This window comes from Hesperophylax consimilis, chromosome 13 (assembly GCF_061612785.1).
Source record: "Hesperophylax consimilis isolate HC1 chromosome 13, BYU_Hcon_1.0, whole genome shotgun sequence".
NCBI classification, from domain to species: Eukaryota; Metazoa; Arthropoda; class Insecta; order Trichoptera; family Limnephilidae; genus Hesperophylax; species Hesperophylax consimilis.
The window spans coordinates 31,385,540-31,406,416 of NC_142848.1; the positions used below are offsets into that span (position 1 = coordinate 31,385,540).

At 34.2% G+C, this 20,877-nt stretch overlaps 4 protein-coding genes across 7 annotated transcripts in view; 2 read left to right on the forward strand and 2 right to left on the reverse strand.

The window, feature by feature from the left end:
* The first annotated feature begins 5,220 nt into the window (after positions 1 to 5,220).
* LOC149418804 (heat shock protein 27-like) lies at positions 5,221 to 5,832 on the forward strand. The gene has a single exon (XM_089638427.1). The coding sequence runs from the start codon at positions 5,314 to 5,316 to the stop codon at positions 5,830 to 5,832; it is 519 nt and encodes a 172-aa protein (XP_089494553.1). The 5' UTR covers positions 5,221 to 5,313.
* Positions 5,833 to 7,027: 1,195 nt separating this feature from the next.
* On the reverse strand, positions 7,028 to 7,923 carry LOC149418805 (alpha-crystallin A chain-like). The gene has a single exon (XM_089638670.1). It carries the CDS (start codon positions 7,771 to 7,773, stop codon positions 7,243 to 7,245), a length of 531 nt encoding a protein of 176 aa, XP_089494796.1. The 5' UTR covers positions 7,774 to 7,923; the 3' UTR covers positions 7,028 to 7,242.
* A 717-nt stretch (positions 7,924 to 8,640) lies between these two features.
* Positions 8,641 to 9,323, forward strand: LOC149418806 (heat shock protein 26-like). Its single transcript, XM_089638671.1, has one exon. It carries the CDS (start codon positions 8,755 to 8,757, stop codon positions 9,259 to 9,261), a length of 507 nt encoding a protein of 168 aa, XP_089494797.1. The 5' UTR covers positions 8,641 to 8,754; the 3' UTR covers positions 9,262 to 9,323.
* Positions 9,324 to 10,770: 1,447 nt separating this feature from the next.
* Positions 10,771 to 20,877, reverse strand: part of Hnf4 (Hepatocyte nuclear factor 4) — a 258,912-nt gene continuing 248,805 nt past the window's right edge. For 3 of the 4 annotated variants that reach the window (XM_089639008.1, XM_089639007.1, XM_089639009.1), the window contains exons 8-9: positions 18,404 to 18,655; positions 10,771 to 17,727 (exon numbers count right to left, since the gene is read on the reverse strand). In XM_089639008.1, the coding sequence (XP_089495134.1) occupies positions 17,480 to 17,727; positions 18,404 to 18,655 (500 nt within the window). In that variant the 3' untranslated portion in view covers positions 10,771 to 17,479. The remainder of the gene's footprint in view (positions 17,728 to 18,403; positions 18,656 to 20,877) is intronic. The other variant, XM_089639011.1, reaches the window with a different exon arrangement.

The following is a 20,877-nucleotide window of genomic DNA, read 5'->3' on the forward strand; positions in this document are numbered from 1 at the left end:
AATTGATACTTGAATAATTTCTGTAATTTTTTCTAGTAAATGACAAAGCATGGAAGATTTTTTTAGAAACATTATGAATCATTCTACATTTATCTGTCATGATTTAATTTCTTCTTAAACATATTAATAAAGGCACAACATACTGCCAATCTTCAAATACAGATCTGAAGTGACAACAGTTAGCAATATCTGCAGTAAGAATTTTATGTGCAAAATATCGGACCAAATATAATATCAAATTTTATAAATTACTTCATCAGGCTTTTTAACATTAATTCTAATAAAATTTTACAAAATCACATTAATATCTGGCCACGATTCTTATAAAAAATATATAAATAATTCAAATAACAATAACAAAATATTATATCTAAAAATTAAACCTTTGTAAGAAATATTATTGTTCTTGTGACAATAAACGAATGTCATGAAAACTTCAAGTCTTTGTTCATATTCATAAAAATATGGTTTTTAAAAATTATTTTATTATCTACTGGCAAGTCGGTTTAATATTAATGTTTGAACCCTGTTTGCATTAACACAGGCCTTTAATATTCAGTAAACAAACATAGATATACACTAGATGGTTTCTAATTAGCAATGTTTGTGGTTGCACGGTATATACATGCAAATAATTTTTAAAAATATATCTATCTACAAAAGTTCTTTAATGATTGCTTAAAAAATTTGACAGAACTTTGCAATCGAATACGCATGTGTCAGATCTGATCATCTGTGACAATAAAAACATGCTTTTTTGAAAAACAGCGCAATCTGTTGGACAAACATGATTTTTGTTAAAAACAGCGCCACCTGTTGGGCGTAAAAGCAAAAAGCGCTATTGTTTTTCTATCAGCACAGACAGACTTAGCCACAGCAAAGCTTAGCGGGGTACAGCTCGTTTTAAAATAAAGGATTACTAACAACTTGATTCGACGAAAAAAGTTAACTTCTGACAAATCTCTAGAACAAATGATGTTACAATATATATAGACGCATTGCAGAAATCTCAAAGAGGCAAGAAAAAAGTATGTCAACAATAATTGTAGTGCTTTCAATTTCGTAGTTTTAGTATTAAACAGCGTTTGAATTAAGAATTTACTGGAAACTTAAGAGTTTTCCTTACTTGCCACTTTTTAACTTAATTTTGTAAGACCTAGATGTATTGTAACATCATTGCTAGAACCAACATTAATTTCTTTTATAATTGAAAATTATTCTGGCTGGTTTTTGGCGTATTGCTGCGATTTATGGTGCTGCCACACGCAAAGCTCACATCAACAGATAATATAAAGCACAATAGCGCTCGCCATACAATCCCATACAGACCCGACACACGTAATGGTGCTGCCACACGCAAAGCTCACATCAAAAGTTAATGTACAGCGCATCATCTTTTCTACCGACACACGACGCTATCAAATATTTCTTCCTATGGTAGGAGAGGGGGTCAGTTGAATTCGAGAGCGGCCGAGGAACATAATTTCATCTGTCAAAGTGACAACTTTACTTACTGACAGCTTGAGCACGTTTTCGAAATGGATGATACTTGTCGCCTATTGCTGGATCTGTTGGACAGCTCATCCTCAGATGATGATGCCGCCAACTATATAATTATAAATGCTATTAATAAACTTTTTAGATTTTAAACAATCTGCGCGTAAATAGCGCATTTTCACATAACCTGACATAACCTCTCCGTCGAATCAGGAAATTCGCAGTTCGCACGCCGATCGACGAAAGCGACATATAATAAATTATTGTAAAATAAGCTCAAGTCGATTTCCAAAAATGTCGAAGGCAAAGGCGGCAAGGACCAACACCAGGGCAGGGAACGAGAAGAGAGCATGAGAGCTGACGAGAGCAAACCAGATTACCCAGGAAAACAATTGAAAAAAATCAACAAACGAACAAACTAGAAGCTTCTCTATGTAGGTATCAGGCCGTCCAACTTTATCAAAAAACCGAATGATATTACCATATAAACATACTGAGTTAAAAATATGATTAATTTTGAAAGGGCGAAAATTTGTTTACTTCAAATTCAAATATTGATTATATTTATATTTTAAATATATGTTAAGTATGTGTGCCAAATAAAGTTTTTTTTATGTTTCTAAATTTACTAGCACACATGACGATATGAGCTAACATAATAAATAAGAAATGCATTATTAGGCTGCTTATGTCATGGCTGTCAAAGGGAACACGGAACTTAGTCGGTAGCTCCGTAATTAAAATGACCCCCTCTACTTTTTACGGCGGAGAGGGGGGCGCATAACTTTTCAAATATCGCGTCGGGAGCGGTTACGTAAAATAAATTCGGTTAGCGAAGTTCAGAACCACACTTATAGCGCGTTATCTTTTTACGTGTGTCTGTATTGTGCTTTATATTATCTGTTGATGTGAGCTTTGCGTGTGGCAGCAGCTTAAAAAGAAAACGCGCTATAAGTGTGGTTCTGAACTTCGCTAACCGAATTTATTTTATATCGGCGTATTACTCAAAATGCAGCAGCATCTCCTGCAGCAGGCTGTCGATGTGCGCCACACCAAACAGCTTGGCAAACTGGATCTGCTCGATCATCTTCCACGTGATGCTCTGCAGAGCGGGCAGCGTGAGCAGGATCTCCCCGAAGCGCCCCCGCTGGTCATACTGCCGGTCGCTGATGTAGTCCTCCAGGTTTATCTGGATTTGGTAGCGCAGTTGCTTGATGCGGTGCGGTTCATACTTTTGCAATATGGTAGTATGGTTCGTAAGTTCGGAGTTTAGCACTGGGTTAGTATATATTGCAGTATAGTTATTTTGGTTAGTAGTAAAATCCGAAAATAGGTATCTTTAACTGAAAAATCATTTTCTACGGCAAGGCCTGTATTAATAGAGATGACAGTGATATTAGACAATCGAATTTCCCGATTCTTTGACATTGTAGCACTGACTTTCCGAGGAAAATGTCAACGCAATAAGTGTTGAGATTAGGTTGGGTTAAATAATGTTAATTCGTGTGTTTTTATCTTGTACTAGTTGACGTGTACCCGGCTTTACTCTACTTCAAATAAATATAATATCGATGTATTATATATATACATATATAATCCTTCCATAATAAATTCTCTAAATGATAGTGAAAACCATATCAAACTCCCTTGCATAGTTTAGAAAAACTAAGCGTACACACAGACAGACGCGGATAGTAGTGACTTCGTTTTATACCATTTAGTGTTACCAATGTATCGTCACGATTATAAATTTACTAAAAGTTTATCATGAAACGGCCTGTAATCCCGTTTTTAGTTCATTATCTGATCTGATCTGGGATGTTCGCGAACGTTCCAGACTATTCCCGAACATTCCACAATATTACAGAATGTTACGGGATGTTGTGGAATGCTCTCGAATACTGTCGAAAGTTCTCGACTGTTCTAGAAATTTCTAGAGAGCGATACTCACAGCCCTTATTATCTTCAAAAGCACGCCCTTCGGGTAAAACGGGAACCTTCTTCATGTATAGAGGATAGAGGGCTATCATACCCTCGACGGTACCGGGACTCGTTTCGCGGCAAGTTTTAACGGCACACATACTGTACCTTACTTTTATAATATATACCTATATTGATTGTCTGTTATTCTGGACCCTTGCAAACAAGATAAACAAAGATATTTTACATTGAACAAACAAAAAAATCTCCTGGGGCGCTTTTCCCATTAGTCACCTTTTCCTTTGGTAGACATTATTGAAGTGTGACACGCATTGAATAGAGAATAAAAGTATTTTATTTTAATCATTGGGGACACGGCAAAAGTTGAGAAGCACTGCATTAGCTTCAAAACTTCAAACCATCGACGTGTGTCAAGTATCAAGTCGCGTAACTGTTGTTGTCTAGGTCAGGGCAGCGCCCTCTACGAACAAACTAAGTCGTATCGGCAACGTTGCGTCATGACGTCATAATGAAATCCATAATTATATGTAGTTTAATTCATGTAAAAAAACTATCATAATACTTGGAATCACTTTAGTAAGAATGTCGATTGAGCTCTAACCAGAAACCAGGAACATAATCCAGAATTGAAAAATAGCCTGAAATGGCTTTATTCGTGTTTGGTGACCAGATCTGAATTCCAGGTACTATCCCACCTTCCTCTTACCCATCTCCTTCCCGTCCCCGTACCTCCAGTCTCACAAGATGCCATAGTCTCACTGATTCCGGTTAGTAGCAGTTGGGACTCTTGGAGATGCTGTGTGGAGGGTATTTTTGAGGAAAGGAAGGAGAGTAAGTTCTTGGGAGGAAAAAGGTAAATGGGGTGGAAAGGAATCTGGGGGTTAGTGTGTCCAGGAGTGGTCGTATGAATGCAAGGCGATGGATCGAGAGATTCCTGCTAGAGAGGTCGAAATAACTCCCTCGACCATTCTCTTCTGATCCGACTCACTAGACAGGCAAGACCTAGACAAACCTCACTCAATGAACCCGGTCATCCCTGCTAAGTCACCAAATGTAGCGAACCACTTGAGGTGACTTGTGGCAGAGGTGTTGGATATCCAATAAGTTGTTTCCCGGGCGACGATACTTATGTCCCATTTCAGCCTCACAAATTGAAAATATCTAATAAATTAGTATATTGACAATGCCGGGGAACAGTAAAACATAGAAAACTAACAATTTAATATTAGTGTAAAAATAATACACTACGGAGAATAGAGAGGTACCTACCCAACCTTAGGTATATAGAGAGGTACCTACCCAACCTTAGCTAAATAGAGAGGCACCTACCCAACCTTAGCTAAATAGAGACGTACCTACCCAACCTTAACTAAAGAGAGAGGTACCTACCCAACCTTTGCTAAATAGAGAAGTACCTACCCAACCTTAGCTACGTAGGAAATTAGAATATTTTGTTCTTTGTTAGTTTGTACAACATGGGTTAAGTATTTTAAGTAAAATTTGTAAATTAATAAAAAATAAAATAAAATAAAATCTGTAAGTAAAATTTTTCCCCCTATTTTTTCAGGTAAGTAAAATTACCTGAAAAAAAGGGGAGAATTGATTTTTTTCTCATACTTATTGATAGATAATATGCTGAAATGTTTCTATAAAGACTACCTACAAAATTTGATTATTACAATAACCTGATTTCGCATAAATTTGAAATTTCCACGTGGTACATTCATTTTGGTTTCAATTGCCGCTCGAGCAACGAATGTAAAACTACGAGACGTAATTTTAATTCGCGAAGAACTTATATTAAAGATTAAAGGAAAGAGCTGAATAAAAACTAGGAACGCGAATTACGGGTGTTATAAATTAATAATTAATAAAATGTCTATAATTCCATTTTTCGAACTTCATCCAATCATCCAACGGAACTACTACAGTCACTGGAACAACTTATCAAGAGTGGAGCAGACCTTCGACCACCACGTCCCCGACACCATCACCAAAGAAAAGGGCAGCTTCCAGGTGGCCCTGGATGTTCAGCGCTTCGACCCCAGTGAGATCGTCGTGAAGACGGTCAACGGCGAGATCCGCGTTGAAGGAAGCCACGAGGAAAAGGAAGAAGGACATGCGAAGGTCTCGAGATCGTTTGTGAAGAAATACAAGCTGCCCAAAGACCACGATGCTGATGATGTTAAAGCCACGTTCATGGAGAATGGTATGCTTGTGATTGTTGCTCCCAAAAGGAAGCCATTGGCCAAAGGTGAAAGGATTGTTCCAATCTTATCTTCTGCACAAGCCCTAGCCCAAGAATCCAAGAAAAGCAATGGCAGTCACAGTTTGCCTATTCCAAAAACATCTCCCTCGCATGCCGAGAAGAAACCATCGAAATCTGTTTCCTGAGTGTTTTACCTACAGTTTCTACGTCGATTTTTATATATTTTTTTAAATTTACTCGCAACTTATTTGCTTTTTACTTACATACCTACAATTTATTTACTTACGCATGTTTTAGCAGTGCTTCTTTAAAATAATAAATTTTGTGTCTAAAAAATTGATGATTTTTTTTATTAAATAAAGCTCTACTCTTCGCATTTTAATAGTTTTGTTTAATTTATCCCTAAGTTGGTATATATTTGTGTAATGAATCTTCACAATGCTAACATTAATTTTTAACCTCGCTAGGACTACCTATATGGAGGTTAACAATAAAAAAAAAACAATTAAAATAACATTACAAATATCACTATTTGGCGATCGATACGACAATACGTAAGTTAATAATTAGTACGCAAGTTCAAACGCAGGGATAGGCAGACGACGAACCCCCAAATTACTCGGTCTTGACACACACTTCTTGCCTCATTCACATTCACACATCGTCTCATATATACCCTCTTCTGTTTTTCTAACACTTGACATGGCCCGATCCAAGTATGTTGTTCACTTGATCGTGCCATCTCTTCCTTGGGCGTCCTCGACTTATTCTACCATTTACATGATTATTATCCTTAAACTCCTTTCTTCCTTCCACTCTATGTGCCTAAAACATCTAAACATCATTTTTTTCTTATTCATTACGCTTACATCAGCCGCGTATTATTAACGAATCTCCACATTGTTCATTAGGTCATACAATGTTTTAAACACATTCGCCTCAGGGATCTCATTTCTACAGGGTTCAGTCTACTTTCATCCTTTCCCTGCCATCCTCGATAACCCCAAGTGGTTCGCCACGTTTGATGACTTAGCAGGTGTGAGGTTTATTATTATCTTTGTTATGTCAAATTATTCTCTCAAAACTAATTTTGAGAAAATAATATAATTTTTATTGGAATGACTTAACGAGTAAAATTTCAAATTGTAATATTGTCTAAAGCTCTGAAAAAAATAGTTTATATCTCTAACAGCTGAGGCTTGCCCATTATAACCTAGGAAGAAAAAAGTTATTGTATCAAATCACAAAATAATACATTACCTTCTCGTCTCTCCATTATAAAATTTTATATTTATCAAAATAAACTTTTATAAAGAGAGATTGCGTGGAAAACGGGTAAAATGGGAGAAGTTGAAATAATGGTCGTATAAAAACAATAAATTATTTAAGGTTTACAATACCACTTTATTAGAAAATAAGGCAGGAAGATAATTTGTATAAATTATTAATAATTGACAAAAGAAATAAGTACTAAAGTTACAACAAAACTTACAGTAGTTAACCAAGCAAAAAGTAACTTTTTAAAATAAGTAGGTAGGTATCAAACTTACAAAACTTATTTTTAGATTTTAATTAATAGGAATGATGGCGAATTTTCAATGTATGTGCTGAACTTGGATCTCCTGGACTGGTTTTCCACGATGTCCATGTCCGTGGTGATGGTCATGGGCATCCCGGCTGATGGGCTTATTAACAGGCCCCATCACGTGAATAGGCACCATCCTCTCTCCAAGAACAGCGTCAGGGTTCTTCTTCGGAGCAGTGATGCACAGGATCCCATCAGAAGAAAGGCTGGACACCACGTCGTCCTCGTGATGGTCTTGCGGCAGCTTGTACTTCCTCACGAAATGACGCGAGATGTAGCCATGGTCGTCCTGCTTTTCTTCGTGCTTCCCTTCAACAATGATCAAATCCCCAGATGTCTTGACTGTAACCTCGTGAGGAGCGAATTGATGGATGTCCATTGAAATTTGGTATTTATCCTTGTCAGCGGTCACGTTCGTCAGGATGTCGTGGTGCGGAGAAGCTCTGGACATCGCTCGGAATGGCGTGTAGCATTCCCTCGGCAGTAATGGAGCCATGGGCCAGTTCATAATGGAGTGAGGATTGTAAGATTGATACGACATAATTATAATATCACTTGCTTTTTGAAATGTTCACAAAAACCAACGTGGAAACGCACTCCGTACTTACAGCGATACGGAATAATGACAAACAACAAAACGAACCGGAGTCAACAGCGAATTGCAGATCAATAACAAACGGTGTCAGCCGGGCGCCGGGTTTTGTTTCTTCGTTTATTGTGCAGCTGCAATCTGCCACGCTATTGCCATCTGTGGGAGCGTCGCGAAACTGCCCCTTTAGGTGGCAAAATCAAAAATATCAATTTTGCGCAGATAGAAATTTAAAAATATATATATTTTAATTGCAGTTAAGATTCAAAACGAAATCAATTTCAAATAATAATTGATAGGAATGTGTTGAAAATATTCTCAAACAACAAAAATCAGCTGTAACTGACAAGCAATGGAAATGACCTACGACAATACGAATCGCGTGGACCTACGTGCGCGTCGTCATGTTTGTTGACGACGCGACGTGATTGGTTTATTTATGGTGTGCGTGTTATATGTATTTCAGTTGTGACGACAAGCCTATGTAGTAGTATACGCGTTCGGGTTGGAAGTTGCTAGTGTGCATGAATAAAACCCTAGTGTGCGTGAGAATGAATAAGAAAAATCTCGAAAGAGCGGGAATCCAGCAACACGCATGCACGATCTTGACAAAACAAATACTAAGAATAGTAAAATTTTAACCAAAAAGTCATTTCAATGTTATTGTAAATGTTCTTTGTTCACAGTATTACTTTGACTCTTCCACTTTTTCTTTTACTTTACTAGCATAGATTAAAATGTTCTTGCATGGAAATAACACATCCGGGGGTATTTAAACGTATGGCGCGATTCGTTAGCGCAATTCGCTAATACGAACTGTTCTGTGGAGGTTTTATTTCATAGGATTTAAAAGTGATTTGAAGTGCGCAATTTTGAAAGCTTGTGCTCATATCAAATCGAGGGAGAGTTTGAATTTATCTGGAGTAATTCAAGATGTCTCTTTTCCCCATGGTTCTCCGCGCTATGCGACCATCGTCTTGGATGGAACAGCAGCTGAAGATGATGCAACAATTGGAGTCGGCGTTGACATCTTCGTTTCCCCACCATCCGTCATTATACGTTGAGTGGCGCGTCCCTAATGATGAACAGGCCCTTCTGAAGAACTTTGAAGTTGTCGCAAAGAAAAACCAACCCTTCAAACTACAAATGGATGTCAAAAACTTTGCACCAAAGGAAATAACAGTAAAAACCATCGACAGTGACATTATCATTGAAGGAAAACACGAAGAGAATTCAGACGATAAAGGATTTATCTCACGACATTTCGTGAGGAGTTATCGTTTACCTGAGGGACATTATGCGGAAGACGTTGTGTCGACTTTGGAAGATGGCGTTCTAACTATAACAGCTCCAAACAGAATGATCGAAGAAAAGCAAGCTAAAGAAATACCGATTGAAATCAAGGAAAAGGTGGCCGCGGAGGGGGAAGCTAAAGGGTGATTTTATGGCAGACTAGCAGACCAGCAGAGTTCCTACCTATTACAAATAATAAGATATTTATGTGTCTCAAATTTTGAAGATAGTTGTTGTTACAATGATTTTTTCAATGCAAATTGATTGATTTTGAAGTCTGATTAGTTTTTAGTTTTTGTAGATATTTTTGATTTAAGTACCTGTGTTTTTGAAGAGAGTTTTGTTTTCACAATTATTAGTATTATCTCAAATAAATATATACAAAAGAAAAGGAAATTCTTTTATTTTGCTTATGTTTTAAGATTTTTTCATTACACATTTAAAATTTGGTTTGTCTTCTTCTTCTTTCTTCCACTTCTTACGCACTTTATACATTCTGACAGCTTTCAATATCTGAAAAGCAAATTAGGGTGAAAATGAAGGAAAACTAAGAGTCAGACAAAATAACCCTTTGGCTGAAGAATGTTCCGGAAAGGTACAATAAATTGTAGTAAGTACATCCAACATTTTATGACACGGGCTTACTTGTAAAACTAAGCTACCGGTTCACGTTAGGCCTACGTGCTCGGCCAAAATCAGGACGCTGGTTATACGTTGGGCCAGGGTGTTGGGCCGTTTTTAGGCCAATGCCATGGGCCAATTCTGCATTGGCCATTTGATCAAAATTATTGGTACAGCACATTTAATTTTAACTAAATGTGCACCAAAGAGTGACGAAAAAAATCACGCAATAGAAGATGGTGGATGCTGACTATGACAAATGAGGCCAACTTGTGAAAGCTGTTCGCGCTAAGATCCTTTGACGTGTGCACAAAGAACCGACACTAATCAGTTAGACGGCCAACGTTGGCGGTCAATGCATCGCAACAGTCAATATAAGCCAAGTGATCCTGTATATGTTGGGCCAGTACAATGGCCCAATGGTTGGCCCAACGTGCTGGCAGCTTTACATTTATAGAGATTCCAAATCAAAACGTTTTGATGTCACAAAAATGATATATGTACTTACTAACAGGCAATAATGGTTTATAAGCTAATGATAAAGTTTTTGAGTGTTATAATTTTGTTCTTGAAAGCTTTTCAATCTGGATTTATAAATTATAAGTGAAGCTCTTTTTTCCCAAGGATACTTATTTATTTATTTCACGCCTATTATGCAAGTATTTGATACTCATGGTGTGTATTCACGTCACAAAAAACTTGACGCATGCACACGTCACTACTAAAGTAACGAGACCCGCATCGCCACCAATCATTGTCAAATTCTAGAATCGTCAGAACTAAAATGCTTTCATAACCTCACTCGCAATCAAACAGTTGCTGTCGCTGCCATTTTTATATCCTGTCATTCTTATCTGTTTTTTTTTCCTAGCGTTGATTTAAAGCACAAGCATTGTTTCAAAATGTCTGAAACAAATGACGCCATATTCGAGAGCATGCATCGTGCGTTCAGAGACGTCATGCATCTATGCGGATGTTTGTACTTGGATGACTAAAAAGGCACAATGAGCAGAAGAGTTAAATAAAACAATTACATTATTATTTTCAAATAGTAACTTTATTAAGATAATTGGCAATATATTTGAGCATTCAGAACGGTAACATGAGCCTGACGTTCTAAGTGGTCTAACCAACAACTGGGGGTATTAACATTTCTCCGATACAACTTCTATTATACTGTAATAACTATATAATATCATAAAATACATAACTTAGAAAAACCTGGAATGGAGGCACTACGTTCTGACTTTGCAAAATAATACAAAAAACAAGATTTAATAAAAATGGTAATAAGATAATATTTAAAAATTAAATTTAAATCTAACCCTTTGACAGAATTCGTTAACATTTTTGACACCATCGATCTTCGCAATCCGTTTTGAGTCATTAACGTTAAAAGGGGTTAACAATTACATTTAGGAATAAGCAAGTTATCTCTATATTCATTGTACTCGTTTCTAAAGTTGCAAAATAATACAAAAAAAAAAACAACGATGTACAATTATAAAATATAATTTTGATTTTAACCCTTCGACAGCACTTGTCAACATTTTTTACATCAAAATGATCTTCGCAATCCGTTTGAGTAAGTAATGTTAACAGTGAAATTATATAGTATTCATTCCATGCTTAAGGATGATTCCAAAACCAATTTGAAGGTTCGGTCCCAAATTGAATTAAATTAAATTCGTCTGATAATTAAACTAGATTTTAATATTTATAACACTAATGTAAAGTTCTAGGGAATCATCTTAACGTGAAAATATTATTATTTATATAAAAAACTTAATTCAACAATAAATGTGAACGAAACATGTTGCATCTCTAATAACACAATTTTATTAAAAAATAAACATTTTTAATATAATAACTGGCACTGTATGGTACTAAGAAGTATAATTAATTATCTAAAAACATTCAAAATTCTCGTGTGATGCAAAGGTTAATTTTAATTTTTTAACCAGCCGATATTATAGAATTTGATGGCTTTCGTTTAAAAACAGTTAAATTTAATGAAAAATTGATATAATAACCGGCTGTCCCGATAAACCTGTGTACCAATTAATCGGAATCGACTGTATGAAACGTATTCATAATGTTTTCATCACACGGAGAATATTTTATTACAAATCAATCGACACTCATTCAACAACTATAAAAGTAATCATACAATAAAAAAGGATATATTTAAATGGTAACAAAAATCTAAGAAAGAAAAAACATTATTGCAACTGCCAGCCTGTCAGAATATCAGATTAAAAATTAAATACAAAAAAATTACCAAATATTATAACAAAATACTAAAAATATAAATAATATAACATACCTACATTAGGCATGTATGCGTTTTTACTCAATAAAAACAATTGGTTTATTTATTATTTGATTCAAGTCTTTTTGTAATCAAAAGCAATGACATTACCAAAAAGACACGTTACTGTCTCACAAAATTAACAAAAATTTTGGCATGTAACAAACACACTCACATTTCCATTAAATTCTTAATTCAATAATTCTTAATAACGTTGATCAGTTAGATAAGGTTTAAACTGACATTGTTTTCAAAACCAATTTCTTTTGCTCATTTTTATAGCCAAAGTTCTTCAAGCTTCTATTTAAATAACAAGGTTCTAACATCACTTTGAACCTTTTGGAATTGCCATTTTGTTTGTATCTAACTTAGCCTTAGGTTTCAAAGATTGCAAAGACGAATCTCTTGTAAAGTAATCAGATTTTAAAGGAAAATATTTATTTAGAACCTGGCCCTATCTTGGAATGGCATTAATTAGCTGCATGCGTATGGTTCTATCTGCACATTTAGGTATGTTCTACAAAGGTAAGTATACATCCTATTTAAATATTTTCCTCACAAGATTTAATCTCAAAATCAGAAATCGTCTTTGTAAACTTTGACACCTCATATCTCAGAACAAGTTATAGTGAAGTTTGAACCCCGTCCAACCAAAGTGACAGCTCTGACAAAGATAGACAATAAAAGCATATGTTTGTATGAACGAAATAATTATATAACCGGCCAGTGTTTACATACTCAAAAGATACGTTGAATACTACATTCTACATCCAAGAGTGATTTAGATAATACTATGCTTTCTTGCTTACACTAAGACAAATATGGAACGTTGTATGAGACTATCTACTGGCAATAGGTTGTCCTTCTTATACTTGTGTGTCGCTACATTCACTATCTCACTTTCTTTAAAGGCGCTGACAATCTTTGGGACACAATCCAAACAATAGTGTTATTAATTTTTATATAAATTAAATGTTATTCTTTAGATATTACTAGTGTTTGCTGTGTAATGGAAATACTATATCATCACACAACGGCACTTTGGCTTATATTTATGCAATTTGGTTAGCGACAACACATAACCTCACACAACTTGTGACTTTAATTTGTAACGTGTAAATTTAATCTCTATAACGTGTCTAAAAGTTTGTAATGTCATTGATCAACAAAGATTTTTAATTTGAAATTACTAAATGAATAAATATATGTTTCTTATAAGTATATTTACTACGTGGCTTCACATATGTTTTAACATTATTTTTGAACTAAAAAATATGGTAAAAAAACAATATGGATGGCATTTTGACACTCGCGAGTGAATATTTCAAACTCTGAAAACAGACTTTTTGCCTTATAGTTTTAAGATGGTGTGATATAACGTGATATAATGACTAATAGAATAACTAATGGTAATAAACAATAACAAATATTTTTCTAAAAGATTGATAAATAAAGAAAACTAAAAGTAATTTGAAAGTTTGACAAATAAAACTGGCGCCCACACAATGTAACAATGAAATAAGACGATTTCATCATAAAAATAATAAATAGCTCTGAAGATGTAATGAAAAATTTATTTATTTAAACTGTTTCATAAAAATTTAATTATTTATGAAACAATATACAGTTAGAAAATCAATCAAATATAACAGTCATTATTTAGCTTATTCGCTATAGTAATATCAACACAAATTATTGCATAATTGCTCTCAAATAAGACATTATAAACAAATAAAATTGGGAAAATATATGCTAATATCATTAAATCTATATTAACAATAAGGCACTAATTAATGCACTGATTTATTTATTGATTTTATTGCACAATATATAAATATTATTTCTGTGTAAAAAGCATTATTGCAACAAAACAAGATTAAAAATAACTTAAATATTGATAAAAGGTATTCTTAAATACTCAAATTTAAAAAACTCGAAATCGCTCAATAAACATATAGTTTTCTATGATATAACTCATTTACATAATTGCTCTACTCCAAAAAATCTATAATAATTAAATATAAAGCAATATTTTAATAAACAAAACTCACAAACAGCCCATACATAAATATTACATACTGGCAACTTTAAAACCACTTAACAAAAAAAATTCAAAATAGTCAAAAGCGAAACGAAACCCTTAACAAAATGTAAATTTAACCAAAATTCGTGCGTAACATTATATTAAAATAATTTAAGTCCAGACTTAAATAAAATTCCCTTTTACCACCAAAACACGCAATAACGACAACAGTAAAGAAAAAAAACAATAACATTCATACAAAAAATATTATTGCTGTGTAACAGAATGCATAATATTATTAATAACTATTAACAATAACAATATAAAAAGTGAGCAAAACTTCAATGAAACAATTAAAATATTATTTAACACGGTAAAAACATGTCTTTGTTAATAAAAAAACTATACATATTTACTATCAAAATGTTGTGCAGTGAATATTGATTCAACAATATTTTTTTGAATGAGCAATATATATTAAAGCATTTTTCATTAAATAATTTACACATAAATTGGAGTAATTTTGTACATGCGATAGATTTTTGGTAAACTTGTCAAATTCTGCTGCATGCAAAAACTTTTTAAAAAACAATAAAAATTTCATGAAGATAACTATTTAAGTCAGGGGATTAAGTAAACATGCACAAAAAAGTTTTTAGTCAGTTAGTTTGGGTTATTTTAATAATTTATGCATATTTCCTAACCATCAAACTTGACTCTGAGAATAAATGGAACTTTAATGTATCTTTTACCATTTTCCCCGATATGAATAGTTATTTCTTGTGGTAATTAAGTTGAAAACAAGTGCTATTTGAAAATTTTTTTGCAAATTAAGCGTGCAGCGGAATTTTTTAACGAGTTTTTCATATTTTTTAATAGTCCTTACGTTTAACCTTTACAACGCTGCTCTTTCGACACAATCTTGGTATCCATAATTTTAAAAAGCAGGCATAGTTATTATTCCATCAAAATGAAAATTGACACTTGAATAATTTCTTTAATTTTTTCTAGTAAATGACAAAGCATGGAAGATTTTTATAGAAACATTATGAATCATTCTACATTTATCTGTCATGATTTAATTTCATCTTAAACATATATTAATAAAGGCACAACATACTGCCAATCTTCAAATACAGATCTGAAGTGACAACAGTTAGCAATATGTGCAGTAAGAATTTTATGTGCAAAATATCGGACCAAATATAATATCAAATTTTATAAATTACTTCATCAGGCTTTTTAACACTAATTCTAATAAAATTTTACACAATCACATTAATATCTGGCCACGATTCTTATAAAATATATAAATAATTCAAACAACAATAACAAAATATTGCATTTAAAAATTAAACCTTTTTAAGAAATATTATTGTTCTTGTGACAATAAAAGAATGTCATGAAAACATCAAGTCTTTGTTCATATTAATAAAAATATAGTATTAAAAATTATTTTATTAACTACTGGCAAGTCGGTTTAATATTAATACAACCCTGTTTGTATCAACACAGGCTTTTAATATTCAGTAAACAAACATAGATATACACTAGATGGTTTCTAATTAGCAATGTTTGTGGTTGCACGGTATATACATACAAACAACTTTTAAAATTATATCTATCTACAAAAGTTCTTCAATGATTGCTTAGAAATTTTGACATAAGGTTGGATTCGAATTACGCATGTGTCAGATCACCTGTGACAGATAAAAACATGCTTTTTTGAAAAACAGCGCAATCTGTTGGACAAACATGATTTTTGTTAAAAACAGCGCCATTTGATGAACGTAAAAGCAAAACCCGCTTTTGTTTTTCTATCAGCACAGACAGACTTAACCACAGCAACGCTTAGGGTACAGCTAATTTTCAAATAAAGGTTAACTAACAATTTGATTCGCCAAATTAAAAGTCAAATCTGACAAATTACTAGAACAAATGACGTTACAATATATATATAGACGCATTGTAGAAATCTCAAAGAGGCAAGCAAAAAGTGTGTCAACAACTGTCATGCATCACGTAAGGTTTTGTGCTATCTTTAAGTAAATTGCCTTAAAAAAGCGCCAAAATACCCTTGTGTGTGATGAGAATGTATTTTAATTACTCGGTAAACACTATTAGAAGCCAAGGAATAACATTTCATTAAATACGTGCATATTACTTATTTTTTGAATTATTAAAGATAATATAGTTGTTTCCCGAGGAAAATTTTTATGTATCGTAGAAAAATTGCAGGGCTGACTAGAGTAAACGTCTGGGAGCGCAACAGCCAAATTAAGAAATCAGTGCTTTCGCCAACTAAACTTCACTCTTTAAAAGGGTGTAATCACTCTACTAACTGTTTATTTATATGCTTGCGGTAAAACAACATACAAATCAGCAGTAACGAGTATTAACAACAATCACGGTCGTTTGCAAACTGTCATTGCTCTATTATGGCACGACACTGACTTGATCACTTGATACCTCAAAATCTGTCGGGCGCCCAGGCTTGTAACTCTAGTCTGCCTTGAGATGGTATTCAAAGCAACTTTTTCAACTTACATGAACAGCGTTTGAATGAAGAATTTACTGGAAACTTAAGAGTTTTCCTTACTTGCCACTTTTTAACTTAATTTTGTAAGACCTAGGTGTATTGTAACATCATTGCTAGAACCAACATGAATTTCTTTTATAATTGAAAATTATTCTGGCTGGTTTTTGGCGTATTGCTGTAAGTAATACATATTTATATATGTACATACATGCATTGACAAATTGAACAATGATTTGTTGATATATTCAAAAGTTGATGACCTATAAATTGCTGCCAATATCATTTTTGGTGGCAAAAGACGAATAATATTTGGCATAAAATCATTGTTTATTCGGTACTCGTTTAAATACAAGCCATATAGTACTCTCTTTATACTTAAATAACTGCAAACACTGTCACATATATACATAAACAATAATTGCTACCTGAAATGATTAATATGTAACTTGTGAGTTAACCATTTGTAAGTGAAAATTCACTTGTCTTTTCACTAATTAATTATGATTTATTTTAAAGAACATGTTTTATTAATTATTATGTTTAACCGACTCTAACATCACATTTAAATAATATGTGTAATTTTTTTCACATGACGGGCTCTCGAGTATTTGCGAAGCACAGAAACTTGTAATTCTTCCCAGATGAAGAGAACTATTTCTGTTTGTAGCACAGAAAATGTTGATTATTTTTACATGATGATCTCTAATTTCTGTTTGAAGCACCCAAACACCAATTTCCTCTCATGTGATGAGCTCTTGTTTCCGCATTCTTCTCAAGTGACGAGCTCTTGTTTCTGTTGGAAGCACCGAAACTGTAACTTCTCGTCTCCTGATGGATTCTTGTTTCAGTTTAATGCAATTATAATTTCTTCTCACATGATGGACTCAGGCTCCTGCTTGAAGGCGATGAGGCCCCCGTACACTTCGCCCCCCATCTGCATCTGCATGTGGTGCGGGGGCGGCGAGGGCCCTAGTGAGTAGTTGGGCGGGGAGTCGGGGGACAGCTGCGCTGGGTACAGTGGGGAGCCCTGCTCCTGCTCGGTGCCGGGGGCCCCCGCGGCCAAGGCGGGGGACTCGGGGGCGTCCAGGTTACTGGACGTACTGGTGTCGGCTGTCGCACCTACAGAAAGATGAATCATTAAAAATGCTTGGTAAAAAAAGCTGCACGAATGAGACAAAGATAATAACATTCGTAAAAGGTAAAATAATTGAAATTTCTTTTCCGAAACTTGATTCATAGTAGAATTCTTTACATAATTTATTATTAAAATGATAAAAAAACTTTATTACATTGAGTGGTACATTCCGATTATATTTATAACTTTTATTATCTATTAATATTAGATGTTGGCCTTTTTTGACACTTAAATGGATATTTAAAAGGTAGAGTCATCTAAGGCAGAAAAAGCTGTGTAAACTCTACTTGATCGTGCCATGTTTTCCTCAAGCGTAGGCGACTTCTTCTACCTTGAATTATATTCTATTTACACTCCTTTCTATGTTCATCCACTCTGCACCTAACCTAACCCTATGTTTTACGATTGTAGGAGATCCGGAAAGAAAGGAAAGTGATTGAAGTAATTTGTCAATTCAATTCTCATGGGCGTGATGAGCAGCAAACATGTTAAGACAGTATTGTTGTGATATATTTTTGGGATATTATGCCCTGTTGCGTTACCGCCTTCTTTAGACAACATTTCGGACAGTTTCCAGCATCCATCGTCAGATCAAGATAGTGCTAATTCATCATTAAAATTAAATTAAAACTAGTCAAAAGTAGTGAAACGGTGTATTACTCAAAATGGGCGAACCTCCGAGCAGCATCTCCTGCAGCAGGCTGTCGATGTGCGCCACGCCAAACAGCTTGGCGAACTGGATCTGCTCGATCATCTGCCACGTGATGCTCTGCAGCGCGGGCAACGTGAGTAGGATTTCCCCGAAGCGGCCCCGCTGGTCGTACTGCCGGTCGCTGATGTAGTCCTCCAGGTTTATCTGGATTTGGTAGCGCAGTTGCTTGATGCGGTGCGGCTGCGACAGTCCTTTTGCATCTGGAATGGGTTGGTTCGGATTGTAAATTATAATGAATTTAAATATGGTACATCTGGAATGGGTTGGTTGATATACTTAAAATTAATGGTTCTAAATATAGAAAGTGTGGAAAGTGCCGGTTCGGATTTGTTTTAAAGATGGAACGTCTGGGATGGGTGGGTTGGAATTACAGATTTATATGGTTTTAAATATAGAACGTCTGGAATGGGTTTATTCAGATTGCAGAATAAAATGATTTTAAATGTAGAACTAGATCGGATTGTTGAATAAAAGGGTTTTAAAAATAGAAGGTCTGGAGTGTGCTAGTTCGGATTAGTATTAAATATAGAATGTTTGAAGTGGGTTGCTTCAAATTGTTGAAATTAGTTTCAAATATGGAACGTCTGGAATGGGTTGGTATGGATTATAGAAATCAATGGTTTGAAATCCAAAATGTATTGCATCTGGAATTGGTTGATTTGGATTACAGAAATTAAATATAGAACATTTGCATCTGGAATGGGTTTATTCCAATGGCTAAATAAAATACCTATTCAATGGTTTATTCAATTTTTTTGGTTTTAAATAGAGAACTTAAGCATCAGGCATTACTTTGCGAAATTATCCAGTTTAAAAAATACAAAAACAGGCAATTAGTTTTAATATTTATATTTTATTTTATTACAATTATTATTTTGAGACCACACAAGAGTTCTAACTGCACGGAGCAAGTTGGACTATGGCACCGCCAATATTTTGAGGCAGGTGTAAAAAGAAGGAGAAACAAAAAAGGAATTACGGGAAATCATTCTACTTGTTTGGCTTAAGGTTAAACGCAACGCTCGTTGTATTCAACGTGTTCACAGATGGCGTTAATTAATTAATTTTGTTTAAATACGCTTTTGCAAGGTATTGCTTTACAGTATTAAGACAAATTATTTGTTTGCGCCCTCATATACGCAATATGAATATGAATAAATAGTTTTGTCCATATAAAAACTCAATTCTATCGAGAAAGGCATACAAATACAATATTGGATTGAATCATCGGTAAAATATTGTATTTGTATGCCTTTCTCGAAAGATTTAAGTCTTTAAACGAACAAAACTATTGATTCATATTCATATTGCGTATATACAGGCGCATACAAATGATTTGTCTTAATATTGTAAAGCAATACCTTGCAAAAGCATATTTAAACAAAATTAATTAATTAACGCCATCTGTGAACACGTAGAATACAACGAGCGTTGCGTTTAACCTTAAAAAGCTAAGTTCCAATCCAATCAGTTGATTACTGACATCTATTTACAGTGTTTGAAAGTATAATGGTGGTTTCTTCGGTGTGCGTTATAGAGTTTGCAGATAAGCCACATAGATGTCAGTACTAATAATTATAAAAATGGACTCTGAACCCAAATGAAAGCATCTACAAAAATTGAATTTGAATCAATATTGTTTATTTGTATCTTACTTACGCATCAATATTCCACGTAATGCTGCATGAAATACAAAAATCTTATCAATACATATATTATAATAAACCAATCATCTTCTGACAGTTAAGTTCTGGAATTTTAGCAAAAAGTGCTATGGAAGTTTTACTTTACCATATATATTATACTAGCTGACGTGTACCTCACGTTGCTCGACTTTTCTCTACTTTCTATAAATATAATATGCATGTACCATATATATAAACCTTCCGGAAGAAATTCTCTAAATGATAGTGAAAACCCTATAAAAATCCGTTGCATAGTTTAGAAGAACTAAGCGCACAAACAGACAGACGCGGATGGGGACTTTATTATATACTATTAAGAGATTTTGTTATGGCCATATTTCAAAATTATATCGAAGATTGAAGTCAAGTTCATGCTTACAAGAGATGAGATGTTGAACGGAGAGGAGGAAATTTTTAGATAAGGCTTCATAGAAGAGAGGATATTGTTTTGAAAGGAACAAATATCTAGTTTAAAACGTTAAAATTTCTTGATCTTTTTTACTTGTACTATCATGTAGAATCACCTCCCGAAGTTTGTGCACTTTACCCCCAGCACTGTATGTAATTATTACACGATTTGTAAAAGAAAAAGATTTGTAAGAGAAAAATTATGCGATTAAATTTATTTGCACAAACTTTTTTGTGATTCACTCAAAGTTATTAGATTTTTTTCTTTGTGAAATTGGGCCGGATTTGAGTTGTAAAGAGCTCCACACGATTTAAAATCAGATGGCGTC